This window comes from Mobula hypostoma, chromosome 2 (genome assembly GCF_963921235.1).
Source record: "Mobula hypostoma chromosome 2, sMobHyp1.1, whole genome shotgun sequence".
NCBI classification, from domain to species: domain Eukaryota; kingdom Metazoa; phylum Chordata; class Chondrichthyes; order Myliobatiformes; family Myliobatidae; genus Mobula; species Mobula hypostoma.
In genome coordinates, this window is record NC_086098.1 from 68,676,410 (window position 1) to 68,696,403 (window position 19,994).

The 19,994-nt window shown below is 39.7% G+C and overlaps 1 protein-coding gene across 11 annotated transcripts in view; it reads left to right on the top strand.

Moving 5' to 3' along the window:
* LOC134340857 (myelin transcription factor 1-like protein) overlaps positions 1 to 19,994 on the top strand; it is a 441,621-nt gene that overhangs the window by 366,425 nt on the left and 55,202 nt on the right. For 9 of the 11 annotated variants that reach the window (XM_063038433.1, XM_063038472.1, XM_063038496.1 and 6 more), the window contains 4 exons: positions 14,229 to 14,353; positions 14,704 to 14,766; positions 15,469 to 15,537; positions 16,561 to 16,623. In XM_063038433.1, the coding sequence (XP_062894503.1) occupies positions 14,229 to 14,353; positions 14,704 to 14,766; positions 15,469 to 15,537; positions 16,561 to 16,623 (320 nt within the window). The remainder of the gene's footprint in view (positions 1 to 14,228; positions 14,354 to 14,703; positions 14,767 to 15,468; positions 15,538 to 16,560; positions 16,624 to 19,994) is intronic. The other 2 variants (XM_063038480.1, XM_063038489.1) reach the window with 1 other exon arrangement.

The following is a 19,994-nucleotide window of genomic DNA, read 5'->3' on the forward strand; positions in this document are numbered from 1 at the left end:
ACAAAATGAAACAATTTGAGCAAGAGTATATAGAAAGTGGACATTTCAGACTGAAGGATAAATCTTTCTCCATCATATTTAGCAAGAATGATGAAAGTTGAGGTGATTTGTATTAAGAGCGAAGAAGGTGCTACATGTTTAGGGGAAGAGACAAGGATATTGGTGTTTAGTTAGGAAGAGATTGCTGATAAAATGATAGCAGAAGTGGGGGTAGTTGAGGTAATGGATGGGGTGAAAGTTAATAGTCAGGTAGGTCATGCTTCAAGTGAATAAGTTGCTTGGATTCCATATTGCTGGAGAAAAGTGCAGATGGATGAAAGCCATGGAAAAGATGCAGTCATTCTCCAAGGAGGCAAAAGAACGGAGGAGAGAGTTGAAGGGGGCTTAAAAGATTGTAACAGGTTAAGATAAGGGAAGCAAGGAAAATACTTTCCCCATTAGCTAATATTACAAGGGTTAATGGGTGTAGATTTAATGAAACTTTGTGAGAGGAATGCATGGTGGAGTGAATAACTTTTTTATGAAGTAAGAATTGATGATGCAGTTACTGCCTACGGTGCTGGTAAATGCTGAGATAATCTATGATTTCAAAAGGACATCTGTAGGAAATAAACTTGCAAGGCAATGCGGATAGAGTACAGGAAAGGAACTGACTGGATTGCTGTACAGAGAGCCAGCATGAACTTCATTAAGTCATGTGGCCTTCTATGCATTAATGACTCTCTGTTGCACTTGTTGACTTTGATGTTGCAAAACTTCAGACCAAGTCTTTGTTCAACACTTTTCCATTCAAGGAACTTCATGTTACATTTATTAAAATATGAACAATTAACATTATTCAAAGCATTTATCATCACTATAACAGAATGTCAGAACATATTGGTAGTTAAATTTAATCGTTTTGTGGCCACTACACGCCATTACTTTAAGGATTTCTGGGTTATTTGCAATGACTAGATCTGGGTGAAAGACTGTGCATGTACACAAGAATTATGATATTGTCATGGACACAATAGTTCTTCTGAGGAGCAATATCCATATTTAGGAACTCTGATGTCAATCTGCCTAGGAACCCCAAATTTATGTTAGATGTCTAAAATCTCTCATTGAAATGTTTTCTGTGCTGTCATTGTTTATGTATTTCCATAGCAAAGTCCACTTCCTGTTTTGTCCTGGAGATCTTTGTCATATTCCCAGTATTAGCTTGGGCATTTGTACATTAGAGATCACTCTCATGCAATGCACTATACTTTTTCCTATTTTCTGATCTCATCTATTTCTCTCAGCTGAACACTGTGTACTCAATGCTATGTTAACAACTTTAAAATATAGGTGCTTTCTAAAATCATGAACATGTTGCTCTGGTTGCGAGTGAGGTGTATCTTTTGAGTTGCTATGCCTTGGAAATTGAGTTTGAGGAAGCTTTTTTTTCAAGCACTTCACCATTGAATCTACTGCCATTTTGTAGCATTCAGAGGAAGCTATTTCACTGTGACCTTTCTCACCCTCTTTCATTCTTTAGCTGACTTTTATTGTAATATTGATAGCTCCTAATGGAGTATTCCCACAAACTTGGATTAAGCAACCTGTCTTTGATATTTAAGTATTTAAAAATCCTTGAAATACTTATCAAGTTACAACAATCATCCGGAGAAAAATCTTACAGCCCCAACAGTGGAACTATTCTCTGTTCCATCTCTACCAACATGATAAATATTTTGATGATTACCCAGATTCAATGAAAACTTTGTGGAAACCTACAAAAATAATTTTGATTTAAATCGTTTCAATGAAACCTTAAAAAAATTATATGGCTCTAAGCATTTACTTGGGTCCTACCAGGTCTAACTTTAATTTCAGAGATATCTACGACATCTACTTTCATTTGAAATATTGATTACATCTTCAAAAAATGGCTATTAGACAAGACAGTTTGTGAAGAAAGCTGTTTATTGCAGTCTTAATAGTTAAATGATTACACTTGAGTCATGCACTTTGTGGCCACCTTATTAGATACACGTGTACGTCTGCTCTTACGCAAATATATAATCAGCCAATCAAATAGCAGCAACTCAATGATAAAAGCATGCAGACATGATCAAGAGCTTCAGTTGTTGTTTAGACCAAATATTAGAATGGGGGAGAAATGCGATCTAAGTGATTTGACCATGGAATGATTCATGGTGTCAGACAGGGTAGTTCCAAGTATCACAAAAACTGCCGATCCTCTGGGAGTTTTATGCACAATAGTCTCTAAAGTTTACTGAGACTGGTGAAATAAACAAAAAACATTGAGTTCTGTGGGTGAATTAATGAAATGCCTTATTAATGATCGAGGTCAGAGGAGAATGGCCGAAATGGTTCAAACTGACAGGAAGGAAACAGTAACTCAAATAAACGTGTTACAACAGTGGTGTGGGTGTGCAGAAGAGTATCTTTGAATGAACAACCTGTCGAACCCAGACGTGGATGGGCTACAGCCACAGAAGGCCACAAGCATACACTCAGAAGCTACTTTGTAAGGTACAGGGGGTACCTAATAAGGTGGCCACTGAGTGTAGGGTCCTACACCAAGCCCTTTGGACCACTACAATCATAACTACCATCGAGTATCCATCAATGATAATCTAATAACTAGCACTTGATACATAACATTCTATGCCCTTGGCCACTGCTCTAACAATAGTGCGACTGAGCAAGGCCCTTGACACTCATGCAGAAGTTCCAGAAGTTCAGGAGTAGTGACCAACATGTATCAAAGGAAGGATATCCAGCCCTTGTTGTAAGAGTAACAGAGACTCAAAAACAGCCATTATAAATTGCCTACATGTTTTCTTCAGTATCCAAAATGGAACTGATTGCTCATGATTCTAGAGGTCATTGATTGATGAATGCCTTCACGTTGATTGTCTTTAGGGTCTATAAGGGAAGCGTAAGATTCCCACAGGAAACCTAGATGATGGAATTCTCAGACTGGTCAGGAATTTACTAAACACACTGAGGCACTCTGAAATTTATGCCCTGGATGAAGTTATTGCACTTTGAAATTAATGAGTAGTTTTAACTACTGATGTCCCCACTAAAATTATTATGGCCTGTGAAATGTTTCACATGTTAAAAGATCAATTGAAAAGGATATGGTACAATGGATTATTACTCATTTGAACTGAAGCTAAAGGGGAATCATTGCTAACATAGATGGTTTGTGGTGCACTGAGTGCTGTAGAATTATGAGTCACAGCTAACAGTGTGTTGGTTACAAAATTGTATGAGATGCACTGATTTGTGAATCACCACCAGTGCTGCTAGGGAGCAGATTCATCATCTTCAAGTGATGATGATAAGAATGGGCTGCACATTTCTCTGATTAATGATGGAATATTGCCTTGGCAATGGTAGACACCCAGAGCAGAGTTCATTCCCATACATCCTCCCAGCCTTGAATTTGGCTACCAAGCCTGAACCCAATGAAAACCAATTATTTGAGTCAGCATAATGTTATAGCAAATTGATGTTCTGGCAAAGCTTTCAAATTCTGGTAGGATCAGCCCACACTATTATTACAGGCTCCTGACTTTATAAATCTCCAGATATTTTGTGTTTCATTTTTGCACATGCCCTCTTAGTCACAAGTAGGTTTAACATGGGTAGACTAGAGTTGTATCTATCAGATATTAATAAAGTGAGAGGGGATTTGATTGAAATATACTGTACATGTAAGATCTTAAGGATAGATATGGAGAGGATGTTTTCCTTTCTGGGAGAATCACAAGAATGCTTTTTCAAAATGAGTGTTTACCCATGTAAGACAGAAATGAGGTGATTTTTGTTTTACTTTCAACTGGTTGAGAGGCTTTTGAATACTCCTACTCAATGGGTGGGAGGAAGTAGTAATTCTGCAGATTCTGGAAATAAAGGTCTCGGCCTGAAATTATTCCTTTCCATAGATGCTGCCTGATCTGCTGAGTTCCTCCAGTATTTTGTGCGTGTTGATATTTGAGCATAGATACTTGATAAGCATGGAAACAAAAAATTACCACAGATAAATAGGGACAGAGAATTGTAGCTATAATGAGATGAGGCATAATCTTATTAAATGGCAGAAACAATCTTGAGTGGTTGATAGGTCTGTTCCTGGTCCTAATTTCCATGCTAGAATGCAGCACAATAAGTTTATGACTACTTTTTTTTGTAAGCTCCTAATTAGAACAGAGAACACTATAGCACAGTACAGGACCTTTGGCCCACGATGTTGTGCTGACTGTATAATGTATTCTAAGATCAATCTAACCCTTCCATCCTACATAGTCCTTCATTTTTCTATCATGCATGAGCCTGTCTAAGAGTTTTGTTTTTAAAAGTCCCTAATGTATTTGGCTCTACCACTAGCAGGATGTTCCACACTCCTACATTCCACTGTGTAAAGTACCTACCTTTGACATTTTCCCCCCATACTTTTTTCCAATCACCTTAAAATTATGCCCTCTCCTATCAGTTATTACTGCCCTGGGAAAATGTCTCTGACTATCTGAATCTGGTTTGGATTCATGGAGGTCAGGACATCTTTTCATTAGGTTTCAGTTTTCCGCTCAAACAGGCCTCTATTTTCAGATAGAGGTCATCCAAACCATTTGAGTTGACTCAGTGCCTCACTTTATTGCTGAATATCTTGATATTGGCTCAGGTGGTGAGTCCTCTTCCCATTTCCACCCTCTGCTGAAGGCCTGATCCTGTGAGCGAGGCCACATTGAGTGATGTCACTGTCATACGCCTAACTCATCTCTGTACATAAGCACATCAAATCCATTCAAAATATACTTTGGGCTTTTGGCTAAGATCAAGTGTAGTGCCTGTGGGTGCTGATTCACCGTGGGTCTCCACGGACACTGACATTGAAAACAGTAGATAAGATGAAATCTTCATGGTCAAGTGACACTGATAAAAGCTTAACCTGCTGACACTCATGTGGGTTCTCATACTGAATGGGAAACCAACCTTTCCTCTAAGGGTGCCATGGTAGCAGAGTGACTGGTGAGACGCTACTACAGCTCGGGGCATTGGCTTTTGGAGTTCAGTTCTGGCATCTTTTTCTAAGGTGTTTCTACGTCCTTCCCATGAACACGTAGGTCTCCTCTGGGTGGTCTGGTTTCCTTCCACAGTCCAAAGACATACCAGTTAGTAGGTTAATTGGTCATTGTAAATTGACCTGTGGTTAGGCAAGGGTTAAATCAGTGGGTTGCTGGACGATATGGCTTATTGGGCTGGATGGGCCTGTTCTGTGCTGAATCTCTAAATAAAACAAAAATAAAACAATAAACATTTCAGCTCAGTCAGGAGGGCTATAGATATGATACATCAGTAGGGCATCCAAAACACTATCAGAGTGGCAGTGAAGGATCTCAGCAATGTGGACTCCCTTCACCAGGGACCAGTTCATTGGGAAGGTTCTCCTGGAGTGTTGCAAGTTTGATATGAAGGACATCTTCACATCCAAGTCTTCACCGGTAGCATCACCTTCAAGAATGTGGCGGGATGGCAGAAGTTGCTGCAGGATTTTCAGGGGAAAGAGAACAAGGTGCCACTGTCACTGCTGAAGTTGCAACCTCTTTTCACTATCTCCACTCAGAAGGAGTGTGTGACCTCAGGGTTCATGTTCAATCCACATAAGCACATTGTGGACATCCTCACCTTCCTGACCTTTTATGTTGAGGGAGCAGGAAATGTGTGGATGTCAATTATGTGTTTTGAAATTGGACAACCTTGAAACCACAAGAAGAACAACACAAACAGCACTGCCTCCCAGAATTTCTTGACCTTTACACAGAGGTATTAGACCACAGCACGCAAAAGAGTTGGGCCAACTATTGACTTTGGAGGAACTGGCTCTATCCATTCCTTCAACTCAAATAAAACTCCCGGTAGTGATAGCTTACTGGCTGAATTATTCTCAGCTCTGTGGGCCTGGACCTGCTGGAAGTGTACAATGTCTTGCTTCTAGCTAGCACCTGTACTGTGTCTGGCAGGAAGATTTCTGACAGCTTTGCACTGCTCAGATATGGCATCATCTATGTACAAGACATGGGGGGGGTGGGGTAGATGCCTGCCTGGTAAACATGGACCAGGATAAACCTTCAACAGAATATCACACACATACATGATGAACGTGCTCTCCAAAATGAGCTTTGGAGAGGGCGTCAGGAATAAGATACATCTGCTCTACACAGACATCTGTAGTGCTGTCCAAATCCAAACCAATGTTAGGGAACATATAACGTCCCCGTCAAGTCTGGAGTCAGGCAGAGTTGCCCACTCTCCCCTGTCTTGTTTGTGTGCTGTATAGAACCTTTGCCAAATCCATCTGGAAGGACAGGAGCATGAGAGAGGTGACGTCGCTGGGCAGTGGAGGGACCAAGGTGAAAACTTCCCTCTACATGGATATCACTGTCTTCAGCTTACAGCCAAGGTCAGTTCACAGATTCATCAAATTCTGCAACCAGTTTGAGTCAGGGGCCAAAGTTAACTGCACAAAAAGTGAGGTTATGCTCTTTGACAACTGGCCCAACCTCTTCAGTGTCCTTTTCACTATTAGCTCTGATTCTATGAAGGAGCTGGGGTTCTGGCTCAGATGCAACAAGAATTGAATAGAGTGGATTGGGAAGGTGAGGCAGAAATTCGGGCTGTGGGGAGGACGGCTCCCTCTCAATAACAGGGAAAAACCTAGTCATCAGGTGTGAGGAGCCCTCGGAACTGCTGTACTTGGCACAAGGGTGGCCCATTCCTCCTTATTCTAGCTTGGATATCACTTGGGCTGTCTTCTCGTTAAACTATGGGTCCAAGATGCTGTGGGTCAGATGGGTCATGATACACAAGTCCCTAGACAATGGGGGCAGAAACATACCCAAAGTCTCCTTCATCCTGATGACTACCCTTCTGTGTGGCTGCTTCAGGCAATGTGCGGAACCCACTATGTGCCGAGGTTATATCTGTCCCCACTGTTGCAAAGCACAGGACTGGCCACTTTGCCATGCATCATCGCTGTCAGCTACACATTGCTGCACTGCCTGTCCTTCATGGAAAAGTTCCTTTGGGCCAACACCTTTGATCAGGCAGTGGTCAGCATGGAACACAGGAGAAAGACGCAACAGATATAGTGGGGTGGTTCCCTGAAAAGACTGTCCAGCCAATCTGGCAGAATGTCTCATCGCCAAATCTCACCAACAGGCACCAAGACCTCTCATGCTGGCGGTGAGAGGAATCTTCCATTTATTTCCTGCATGCCCAAAACACCACTCCCACCATGCACTGTACCAGAGATGATCGTAGTGGGAACAAGACAGTCGCTCACAGTTTTGGACTGTGGAATTGCAAAGAGGAAGTGGAGATAGGTGCAAGGGCTTGTGTCTCTGTTCATCCCACATGGCTAAATAACAGAGGATTCGCTGATCTATGGGTTGTTCCCAGGGACATACAGAAAGACAAAAATCAAGTAGTGCTGGGAGATCAACTCAGTGAAAGGCACCCCCTGTTTCAATGCACATAACTACACTTTGAAAAGTGGGCTTATGGTACAGATCTTGAATTTGTAGAGGCACTTTGTATTAGTACTGTTAGGTTCTTGAAGGATAGTTTAATTAGCTTGCGAAGGATTAATGATAGACATCATGTATTTGCATAAAACTGTTTACCATTAAATATTCTCACAGTCACAAGAAACAAACTGATAGTACAGTCTTGCAACAGTTTTTATCTTCAGTATTGGAACAGCCTCATAACAACAAATTAATTTTAAGGTATCTGTGTAAGATTGGCCGTGTGTTTACATTTCATTCTGTGGGTCTGAACTTTCCGTGTATTGAATAAACTCCTTTCACATTTGACCATTACATCTTGGAGAGGAAAATGTCACTTCATCCATCAATCTTGCTTGAAGTTAACTTCAGGTCTCAGAGATAAGAGAGCATGTGGGTTACCAGCTATAAAATTCAACTAATATATTAAACTCAATGAGAAAAAATACGTAAAACCTAATCAACAAAAGCATGAAATTAAATCAAGAATGAAATACAAGCCATTGGATATCTCTTTGAAAGAGAAGCTCTGGCCTCATTACCCTCATATAATGCCTTACCAGCAGAAGTGGTAATGTTCACCATATTGCATAGAGCCAGCAAAAACACAATTGTGTATTATTAAAATTATAAGTGCATTGCAAAGCATATGAATTGAGTCTTTTTTTATATCTTAAGCATGTACCTTAATTGTAATTGTGGTTAACAATGGAACGTTCAAGAGGCATATATAATGAGGTATTTTATAATCTATAAGATTTAATCATCTTCAAAGAGTTTCAAAGTCCTGGCAGGCTGCATGCCACATTTATAATTATGAGAAAAACATGTTGCTGCAAAGCTCATCCTTAATTTGACACCTATGCCTTAAACACAACTACAACTCAAGACACTTAGAGGTATTTTATACAGAAAATATATAACTAACTGTGAAGTCATGAAGAATGTGAGGTAATTTTAATGACTTTTCAAACTTGCTTTCAGTCTCTTCATTTTCTGTGAATTGAATTGAATTGACTTTATTTCTTACATCCTTCACATACATGAGGAGTAGAATTCATTACGTTATGCCTCCGTCTAAATGTGCAATATACAATTTATAGAGGTTTGTGATAAATAGTTTTAAAGGTTTCAAAGGTACATTTAATGTCAGAGAAATGTATACAATATACATCCTGAAATTCTTTTTCTTCACAACCATCCATGAAAACAGAGGAGTGCCCCAAAGAATGAATGACAGTTAAATGTTAAAACCCCAAAGTCCCCCCCAGATCCTCCCACTCCTGCGCGTAAGCGGCAGCTAGCAACAATCCCCCCATCCCTCACCGGCAGAAATTAAATCATCAGCGCCCACCACCGAGCACTCAAGCATGAGCAAAGCAACATCAAAGACACAGACTTGCAGTACTCCAAAGACTACGCATTCATCCAGTATTCAACATACCATAGGTTCTCTCTCTCCCTAATAGGAGGGAAAGAGATGTTTCCGTTTCACAGTGAGAGAGGAGAAATAACAAACAGCTCACTGGTTTACAATATTAAGAGTCCATTGCATTGCTTTTTCTGAGCTCTGTGCCCAAAGAATTCAGGTCTCCGGGCACACAGCCAATGATCTTCCAGCTCCCACGACACACTGGTCCGGGAGATCGACCTTCGATCCACCCGTCTCCAGATCCCCGAGATCCTAGGCCTCCAAAAGGCGAGCCGAACTCTTAGGCTGCGGCCTTGGCATGTCGGATAACAGCCATAGTCATAGTCATAGTCATACTTTATTGATCCTGGGGGAAATTGGTTTTCGTTACAGTTGCACCATAAATAATGAATAGTAATAAAACCATAAATAGTTAAATAGTAATATGTAAATTATGCCAGGAAATAAGTCCAGGACCAGCCTATTGGCTCAGGGTGTCTGACCCTCCAAGGGAGGAGTTGTAAAGTTTGATGGCCACAGGCAGGAATGACGCTCTGTGTTGCATCTCGGTGGAATGAGTCTCTGGCTGAATGTACTCCTGTGCCCATCCAGTACATTATGTAGTGGATGGGAGACATTGTCCAAGATAGCATGCAACTTAGACAGCATCCTCTTTTCAGACAGTCCTGTATGTACAACAGGACAATCAATATAGCATAGAAATACAATTATAGCAGCGTGAATTAATCAGTTTGATGGCCTGGTGGAAGAAGCAGTCATGGAGCCTGTTGGTATTGGCTTTTATGCTATGGCACTGTTTCCTGGATGAAAGCAGCTGGAAAAATTTGTGGTTGGGGTGACTCGGGTCCCCAATGATCTTTTGGCCTTTTTACGCACCTGTCTTTGTAAATGTCCTGAATAGTGGGAAGTGCACATCTACTGATGCACTGGGCTGTCTGCGCTACTCTTTGCAGAGTCCTGCGATTGAAGGAATTACAGTTCCCATACCAGGAAGTGATGCAACCAGTCTGGATGGTCTCAATTGTGCCCCTGTAGAAAGTCTTTAGGATTTGGGGACCCATACTAAACCTCTTCAACCATCTGAGGTGAAAGAGATGCTGTTTTGGTTTTTTCACCACACAGCCAATATGTACAGACCACATGAGATCCTCGGTAATGTGTATGCCAAGGAACTTAAAAATGCTCATCCTCTCAACCCCAGCTCCACTGATGTCAATAAGGGTTAGCCTGTCTCCATTCCTCCTGTAGTCCACAACCAGCTCCTTTGTTTTTGCAACATTGAGGGGGAGGTTGTTCTTTTGACACCACTGTGTCAGGGTGATGACTTCTTCTCTGTAGGTTGTCTCATTATTTGAAATTAGGCAATCAATGTAGTATTGTCAGCAAATTTAATTAGCAGATTGGAGCTGTGGGTGGTGACACAGTCATGTGTATACACAGAGTAAAGGAGGGAGCTTAGGACACAGCCCTGAGGGGCTCCTGTGTTGAGGGGCAGAGGGACAGAGGTGAGGGCAAAACATCGTTGTCTTGGTTGATGCAAGCTATTAAACTCAGGTTGAAAAATTTGGCACAGCCAGCAGCGGAAATCTCAAAATCCGTCCACTGCAGAGCTTTGGTAAGATTTGCAGATTCTACCAGTAACCAATTAAAAATCCTAAATAATTTGATTTCTAAGCTGGTGGTCAATGTGATCATCAGGAATATGAATATACTTAAGCTATGCTTTATAAAAACTTATTTTTGTATTAGAAATTGTTTACAGCTTGAAGCTTCACTCAAGCATTTGTAATATATTTGCTAATGTTCTTTTCGCACCTACTACAACACAAACCGTCCAATCACATGGTGTACTGTATATTGAATTCATATGGTTTACTTTGAAACTGACTGGAATAAATACAAGGAAATACACCACCATTTTTTTAAACTAATTCTAAGATATCATGTTTTGGGTTTCCATGGTGGCTTCATCAGTGTATATTCAACTGTATGGGCTCAGGGATGTTATCGAATTACATTTCTCTATAACCTGAGTCTTCTACAGCTAGCCTACTGATCAGCATCAACCCACTAAATTACTTCAGACTGCTGATGAAAAGTTCCTGTCTCTCACTGGACTTTCTAGCTGCTATTGATACTATTGGCATAGATGAAGATGCTGCTGCAACATTGAATACCAGTTGAAACAAAATTCAGTACATTAAATTGTTCCCTTTTCCAAACCAGAGGTGATAACGGACTTTCCAATAATAATTACAATAGCACCTTAAGACGTAAGAGCAAAATTAGACCATTCGACCCATCAGATCTGTTCTGCCATCCCATCATGGCTGATTTATTATCCCTCTCAACCTCTTTCTCCTGCCTTCTCCCCATAACCTTTGACACCCTGACTAATTAAGAACCTATCAACATCGGCTTTAAATATACACAATGACTTGGCCTCCACAGTTGTCTATGGCAATGAATTCCACATATTCACTGTCCACTGGCTAAAGAAACTCCTCCATATCTCTGTTCTAAATAGATGTCCTTCTATTCTGAAGCTGTGCCCTCTGGTCATAGACCAACTCCCACCCCTATCACTGTAGGGAACATCCGCTCCACACCCATGTTCTCTGGGCTTTTCAGTATTCAATAGGTTTCAGTGAGATCCCCCTCAACTCCAGCTCCAGTGAGTACGGGCCTAGACCAATCAAACACTCCTCATATGTCATACGTTAACCCTTTTATTCCCAGAATCATTCTCCTGAACTTCCATTGGACCTTCTCCAAATGCCAGCAGGTCCTTTCTTAGATAAGGGGTTCAAAACTGCTCGCAATAATCCAAGTGCGGTCTGACCAATGCCTTATAAAGCATCAGCGTCACGTCCTTGCTTATATATTCTAAACCTCTCAAAATGAATGCTAACATTTCACTTGCCTTCATTACCACTGACTCAACCTGCAAGTTAACCTTCAGAGAATCCTGCACAAAGACTGCTGTCCGTTTGTGCTTCTGATTTTTAAAATTTTCTCCACAGTCTATGTCTTTATTCCTTGTAACATACTGTATGACAATTCACTTCCATTCATTATATTTCATCTGCTACTTCTTTGCCCATTCTCCTAATCTGTTTAAGTTCTTCTGCAGATTTCCTGCTTCCTCAACACTACCAGCCCCTCTACCTATCGTTACATTGTCCACATACTTGGCCACAAAGCCATCAATGCCGCCACCCAAATTATTGACATATAATGTTAAAAGAACTGCTCCCAACACTGACCTCTGCGAATTACCACCACTGACCAGCAGTCAACCAGGAAAGGCTTCCTTTATTCCCACTCTATGGCTCCCACCAGTCAGCTAATCTTCAATACATGCTAGTATGTTTGCTGTAGTACCATGAACTCTTGGCTTGTTAAGCACCTTCATTTGCAGTACTTTGTCAAAAGCCTTCTGAAAATCCAGGTGAACAACATCGATTGATTTTCCTTTGTCTTCCTCTGCCTGTTATTTTCTCAAAGAGTCCCAACAGATCTATCAGACAAGATTTCCCCTTAAGGAAACAATGTATCTCTAAGTATCCCAAAACTTCATCCTTGATAATATACTCGAACATCCTCCCAACTACAGAAGTCAGGGTAACAGGCCGATAATATTGTTTCTTCTGCCTCCCTCCCTTTTTGAAGAGTGGAGTGACATTTGCAATTTTTCATTTCTCTGGAAGCATTCTAGTGGCTAGTGATTCTTGAAAGATCATTTCTAATGCCTTCAAATTCTCTTCAGTTACCTCTTTCAGAGTCCTGGGGTTTAGTCATCTGGTCCAGGTGACTTATCTACAGTCAGACTTTTCAGCTTCCCAAGTGCTTTTGCCTCCATAATAGCAACTGCACTCACTTCTTCTCCTTGACACTATCAAATTTCCAGCATACTGCTAGTGTCTTCCACAGTGAAGACTGACGGAAAAATTAATTATGTTCTTCGACCATTTCTTTGTACCCATTACTACCTCTCTAACATTATTTTCTAGCAGTCCAATATCCACTTTTGCTTCTCTTTTATCTTTATATATCTGAAAAAACTTTTTGTATCCTCTTTTATATTATTGGCTATCTTAACTTCATAATTCTCTCCTTGTGGCTTTTTGGTTCCTTCTGCTGGTTTTTAAAAGCTTCCCAGTCCTCTAAATTCTCACGAATTTTTGCTATATTATGTGGCCTCTCTTTTGCTTTCATGCCATCTTTGACTTCACTTGTCAGCCATGATTGTGTCATCCTTCCTTTAGAATACTACTTCAAATTCGGGATGTATCTATCCTGCAAAATCCAAATTACTCCCAGAAAGACCAGCCATGGCTGTTCTGCAATCATCCCTGCTAGTATCCCCTTCTGATGAACTATGGCAGCCCCTCTCTCATGCCTCTTTATGAAGCTTAGCATTCTGAGGCAACACTAGTAGGCAAATGGAGAAATGGTTCAAGTTTAAAATAAACCACAGATTTGAGAATAAGAATCTAATTTATATCACTGGCTTAGATTATATGAAATTTCAGGCAAGAGAAAATCTGCAAACGCTGGAAATCAAAGTAATGCACACAAAATGCTGGAGGAAATGAGCAGGCCAGGCACCATCTATGGAAAAGAGTGAACAGTCGGCATATTGGGCTGAGACTCTTCATCAGAACTGATGAAGGGTCTCGGCCTGTAACACCAACACCAACTATTTACTCTTTCCCATAGATGCTGCTTGGCCTGCTGAGTTCCTCCAGCATTTTGTGAGTGATATGAAATTTGTTGTTTTGTGGCAGCAGTGCAGTGCAAATACATAAATTACTCTAAATAACAAGGATAAATAAATCAATAAATAAATAACATTTTATGCTATTTACCTGGCTAAATTATGATATATAGCTGGCTGTCAATTGCATAAATGGTGAGTAAGCACTAGAAAGTTGCTGTTCTTACATAATTTCTGAATTAGCTGCTTGTTGATAGCAGTCAATATATCATTAATTGGTCTACAAAATTTAGACCTTTAATGTTGAAAATTTTCTGAAGAGTTCTTAGTGTACAAGAGAAGGGATTACAGGAAAAATGAAGTATGGTGGATGGTAAATATTTAATTTTGATTTTCTAGCCATTGTAAATGTAAGAGGGGTTGGTAGAACAGCAGCTGTTGTTGCTCATGATTATGTTCATACAAAATACACAAACATAAGCCAATAATAATTTTCACTTTTCTGTAGCCAGAAGATATGGATCCATTTCAGGAAAGCCTGGAAGAGCGAAGGTATCCTGGAGAGGTCACAATACCAAGTCCTAAACCTAAATATGGACAATGCAAGGACATCAACAAAAAAGATCTCATAACGTAAGCAAGCAGAATAGTGTCATCTTCCCTTTTGATTTTATTTGCTAAATATCCCTTTGAAGGAAACTCTTCTTTGTATTTTGGTAGCATGCAACAAAATATGCAGCATGATTTTTTAAAATCTTCAATTCCCAAATTTTCTTGGTGGATAAAGTTTCTTACTTTAATTGCACTATATTAAGATTAAGTAAAGCATCATTTTGGTAATTGCATCATTCTTGCAGTTTTTCCTTAGGATGCTTAGCAAACCATTGCAGACAGTGAAGCTAAACTGGAAACAATGAAATATCAAAAAAAAGTTTTCTAAAAACTTAATTACTATTTTTGGCTGTTTTCTTGTTTGGTGGCAGATGTCCAACACCAGGGTGTGATGGGAGTGGTCATGTCACGGGTAATTACGCCTCACATAGAAGGTGTGACTTCCTTTTTCATGGTGGATACTGTCTTTTCAATTTATTGTTTTCAGCTTACCTGAACAATGCTGTCAAGTGAATTGCAAAAAAAAATGCATGTTAACCCTTTGACAATTGAATTTTCTTGACAGTTTGCAGCATGTTTGTTACAGAATTCTTTACAATAATAATTAAGATCATGGGCTGATGTTATGAAGAATAGGAATATTATTTAAGTAGAAATAAATTTGCTTTATTGTCAATACTTCATGAATAAACTGTAAACATTTCCCTTTTTATATCAGGAAATGTAATGTAAATGATTAATTACATAGAATAGTTATCTTTAATTATATTATGTTACTATATTACTGAAATTTAATGTTGGCTACAAATATATTTTCAAAGTTAATTATTGTAAACTGAGTCCACAGTAATGAAGCAAGTGTAATGCTTTAAGAATCAAATTCCTTATATATATGTGTGTGTGTGTATATATAATATATATATAATATAATACATAATATATATTATATTATATATATAGGCCATGATTAAGTTAAATGCTAAAATATTCAGAGGGTTAGCTATTGGCATGAATCTGTCAGCAATTCAGCAGTGAAACCATTTCTTCTCTACATTTGTCAAGTTGTGTCATATGTGTGTATGAAATGTTGGATTGACTTGACATGAATTGATTTTGCTGCCTTGTGTATCTTGCAGTCTATCCGGCTGTCCTTTGGCAGACAAAAGTATTCGAAGTATGATGGCCACCAGCTCCCAAGAATTAAAGTAAGGCTTAATTGGCATTAGTGCATGCATAAAGTCTTCATGTTGTCATTACAAGTCTTATTCTATTAATGTTGGATTTGCTTCAACCAATAACTACAAGAATTAATTGGCAATCTGCAGTTAAAAGAATTGAACTCACACAAGTCGATATATATATTTATGTATTGCTTTTCTATTAAGATCCATTTCTCATTGCTTCTTCTGGCAATGACCTCCATCAGGGAATCCCTTTCTTATTCCAAACTAATTTTCAGCAATTTGATTGAATACTTAGCTTAGTTGTCTCTGTATGAGTATTTTAATCAGCATTGGATTTACCATCAAATTGGTAATTTGTTGCAGTTTGCATTCAAATTAGTTCATGAGCAATTCCACAGTGCCACAACAATGTCAATCACGAATGAGATTTCTCTTTTAGTGTTATGACTTTAACATAACTCAGTTCCATAAAGTTTCTCTTTTAGTCACCCTCATGGTTGTGATTATAAATTAGCTTGCAACTGGCCGCCTCAACACAACTGACTTGAATGTGAGTGTCATGGTGTGAGTAGCAAAGAGAAAAGACTAAACCTGAACAGAGGGATAGTGCGAAGTTGCTTTGGATCAATGAAATGCTAAGCCAGGTAGCCTGTAGAATCCCGTAAAACTTATTTACAGAAATGTTATAGCTGTACATTCAATTCATTTAAGCAATGGATGTTGTTGGTAATTGCTGGGAAAATTACATGGAGTTCAATCTCTGTAAATAATGAAAACATCAGTATGATGGTTTTGTTTTTGTAACAATTTACTAAATGATGTCCAATGTTCCAAAAGTAGTCTAATATTCACAACATACCCCGTGCAATTTGTCTAGCTGAAGTTTAGACACATTGGCATTGGATAAATTATTTAATACTTTTACAGAACTGTATTTTAATGATCCTGCTACTTTAGTATTAGACTGTAAATTCCACTTGTAAATGCTATTATAGATACGAGGTGCATTTGAACAATTTGCTGTTCTTATGTTTTCATTGATAGATGTCCAACTCCTGGATGTGATGGTTCTGGGCATATCACTGGAAACTATGCTTCTCATAGGAGGTAAGCCAGACTTTCATATTCTAAAGATAAATTTTGCAAAATAATATAACTTTTCTCTCTCTTTTTTGATCCGAGTTCTTGACCTTCCATTTCTCTGTCTTTATCTGGTCAAATTCTTTCTAAAGTAACTGCTGTAAGTACCATTCATATTTCTGAATTTCCATTATATGTGTGTGAACTTGGGCAGAGAGTGCCAGCGGGCTACTTTATCAGGAGAAAGCCAGCTCCTGTTTTCCCCAAATAATCCACAAACAGTAGGCTAAGGACCCTACTAACTCATGGTTTGTGGCCAATTGCTATGAAGTTTGTTAAGTGATTCCAGCTCTGGTTGAAGCCTAAAATCTTCATAAAGTGGCAAATCACTGGCATAAGTGGATAAACCACTGGGAGATACACTCATTGGCCACTTTATTAGGTAAACATGCTCGTTAATGTAAATATCCAAAGTGGCAGCAACTCAGTGTTCAGGCCAAACGTCAGAATGAGTAAGAAATGTGATCTAAGACAGGGTCAGGAACATCCCAGATCGCGTCCACAGCATTTTGGAGGGGTAGGGAGAGCAGCCAGATGTCTTGGTACATATTGGTACCAATGACATAGGAAGGAAAAGCAAAGGGGTCCTGAAGAGAGAATTTAGAGAGCTAACCAGAAAGCTGACAAGCAGGACCTCCAGGGTAGTAATTTCTGGATTGCTGCCTGTACCACGCACCAGTGAGGGTAGAAACAGGATGATTTGACACTTAAATGCAGGGCTGAGAAGCTGGTGCAGGGAGCAGGGCTTCAGGTTCTTAGATCATTAGTATCTCTTCTGAGGGAGGTATAACCTGTTTAAAAGGGACGGATTGCACCTGAACCTGAGCAGGGCCAATATTCTCGAGGGCAGATTTGTTAAAACTGTTGGAGAAGGTTTAAATTAATTTGGCAGAAAGATAGGAAGCAGGGTGAAAGGACTCAGGATAGGTCAGATGGTAAAAAGAAGATAGTGTGCAGTCAGATTGTCATGAAGGACAAGCAAATTATAGGACAAAATTGCAGCCAGCAGGGTGAGTATCAGTGCATTAGGGATGCAGAACCAAAAAAGGTAGCAAATACAGTATTCAAAGTCTTATATCTCAATGCACAGAGTATAGGAAATAAGGTGGATGATCTTGTTGCACTTTTACAGATTGTCGGGTATGACATTGTGGCCATTATTAAATCGTGGCTGAGAAATGGTTGTAGTTGGGAGCTGAATGTCCAAGGTTACACATTGTATCAGGGGGATAGGAAGGTAGGCAGAGGGGGTGGTGTGGCTTTGAAACTTTTGGATTGAGTTAAGAAACTACAAGGGTAAAAGGACCCTGATGGCAGTATATACAGGCTTCCAAACGGTAGCTGGATGTGGACAACTGATTACAATAGGAAATAGAAAAGGTGTGTCAAAAGGGAAATGTTATGATAGTTACAGGAGACTTTAACATTCAGATAGATTGGGAAAATCAGGTTGATAACAGATCTCAGGAGAGTGAGTTTTTGATAGGGAGAAACTAAGGTCTAATGTAGCAGTATTTCAGTGGAGTAAAAGAAATTACTGTGGTATGAGAGAGGATTTGGAGAAAGTAAATTAGAAGGAGATGCTGGCGGAGATAACAGCGGAGCAGCAATGTTGTGAGTTTCTGGGCAAAAAGAGGAAGTTTCCGGATAGATGTATTCCAAAAACAAAGAAATACTCGAATGGCAAAATAGTACAGCCATGGCTGATAAGAGAAACCAAAACTAATGCAAAAGCAAAAGAGAGGGCATACAACAAAGCAGGAAGAAGATAGAGGATTGGGAAGCTTTTAAAAACCTACAGAAAGCAACTAAAAGAATCATTAGGAGGGGAAAGATGAAATATGAAAGCAAGGAAGCAAACAATATCAGAGTGGACAGAAAAAGCTTATTCAAGGGTATTAAAAATAAAAGTGATGAGAGTGGATATAGGACCACTAGAAAATGAGGCCAGAAAAAATAATAACGGGGGACAATGAGACAGCAGATGAACTAAATGAGTATTTTTCATCGGTCTTCTGTGGAAGACACTAGCAGTGTCCCTGTGTTGAAGGGTGTTCGGGAAGAAAAGTGAGTGCAGTTACTATTACAAGGGAGAATGTGCTCAAAAAGCTGAAAGACTTAAAGGTACGTCTCACCCAGACCAGGTGAACTGCACTCAAGTGTTGTGAAAAAGGTAGCAGTAGAGATTGTGGAGGCATTAGTAATGATCTTTCTAAAATAATTGGCCTCTGGCATGGTTCCGGAGGATGAGAAAATTGCAAATGTCACTCCACTCTTTAAGAAAGGAGGAAGGTAGCAGAAAGGAAATTATAGACCAGTTAGTCTGACCTCAGTGGTTGGGAAGATATTGGAGTCAATTGTTAAGAATGATGTTATGAAGTACTTGGTGACACAGGATAAGATAGGACAAAGTCAGCATGGTTTCCTTAAGGGAAAATCTTGCCTAACAAGCTTGTTGGAATTCTTTGAGGAGATTACAAGTAGGATAGATAAAAGGGATGCAGTGGATGTTGTATATTTGGACTTTCAGAAGGTCTTTGACAAGGTGTCACACATGAGGCTGCTTACCAAGTTAAGAACCCATGGTATTACAGGAAAGTTACTAACATAAAGCATTGGCTGTTTGGTAGGAGGCAGCGAGTGGGAATAAAAGGATCCTTTTCTGGTTGACTACCAATGACGAGTAGTGTTCCACAGGGGTCAGTGTTGGGACTGCTTCTTTTTATGCTGATTTAGATGATGGAATAGATGGCTTTGTTGCCAAGTTTGTAGATGATATGAAGATTGGTGGAGGGACGGGTAGTGTTGTGGAAACAGGAAGGCTGAAGGATTTTGACAGATTATGAGAATGGGCAAGAAAGTGGCAAGTGAAATACACTGTTGAAAAGTACTTTGCTAGTAGAAATAAATGTGCAGACTATTTTCTAAATGGGGAGGAAATCCAAAAATATGAGATGCAAAAGGACTTGGGAATCCTTGTGCAGAACACCCTAAAGTTTAACTTACAGGTTGAGTCATTGTTGAAGACGACAAATGCAATGTTAGCATTCATTTCAAGAGATCTAGAATACAAGAGCAGGGATATGATGCTGAGACTTTTATAAGGCATCAGTGAGACTTCACCTTGAGTACTGTAAACAGTTTTGGGTTCCTTATGATGTGCTGGCATTGGAAAGGATGCAGAGGAGGTTTGCAAGGATGATTGCAGGAATGAAAGGGTTATCATACGAGGAACGTTTGATAGCTCTGGGTCTGTACTTGCTGGAATTTAGAAGGATGAGTGGGGAGTCACACTGAAACATTTTGAATGTTGAAAGGCCCAAACAGACGAGTTGTGG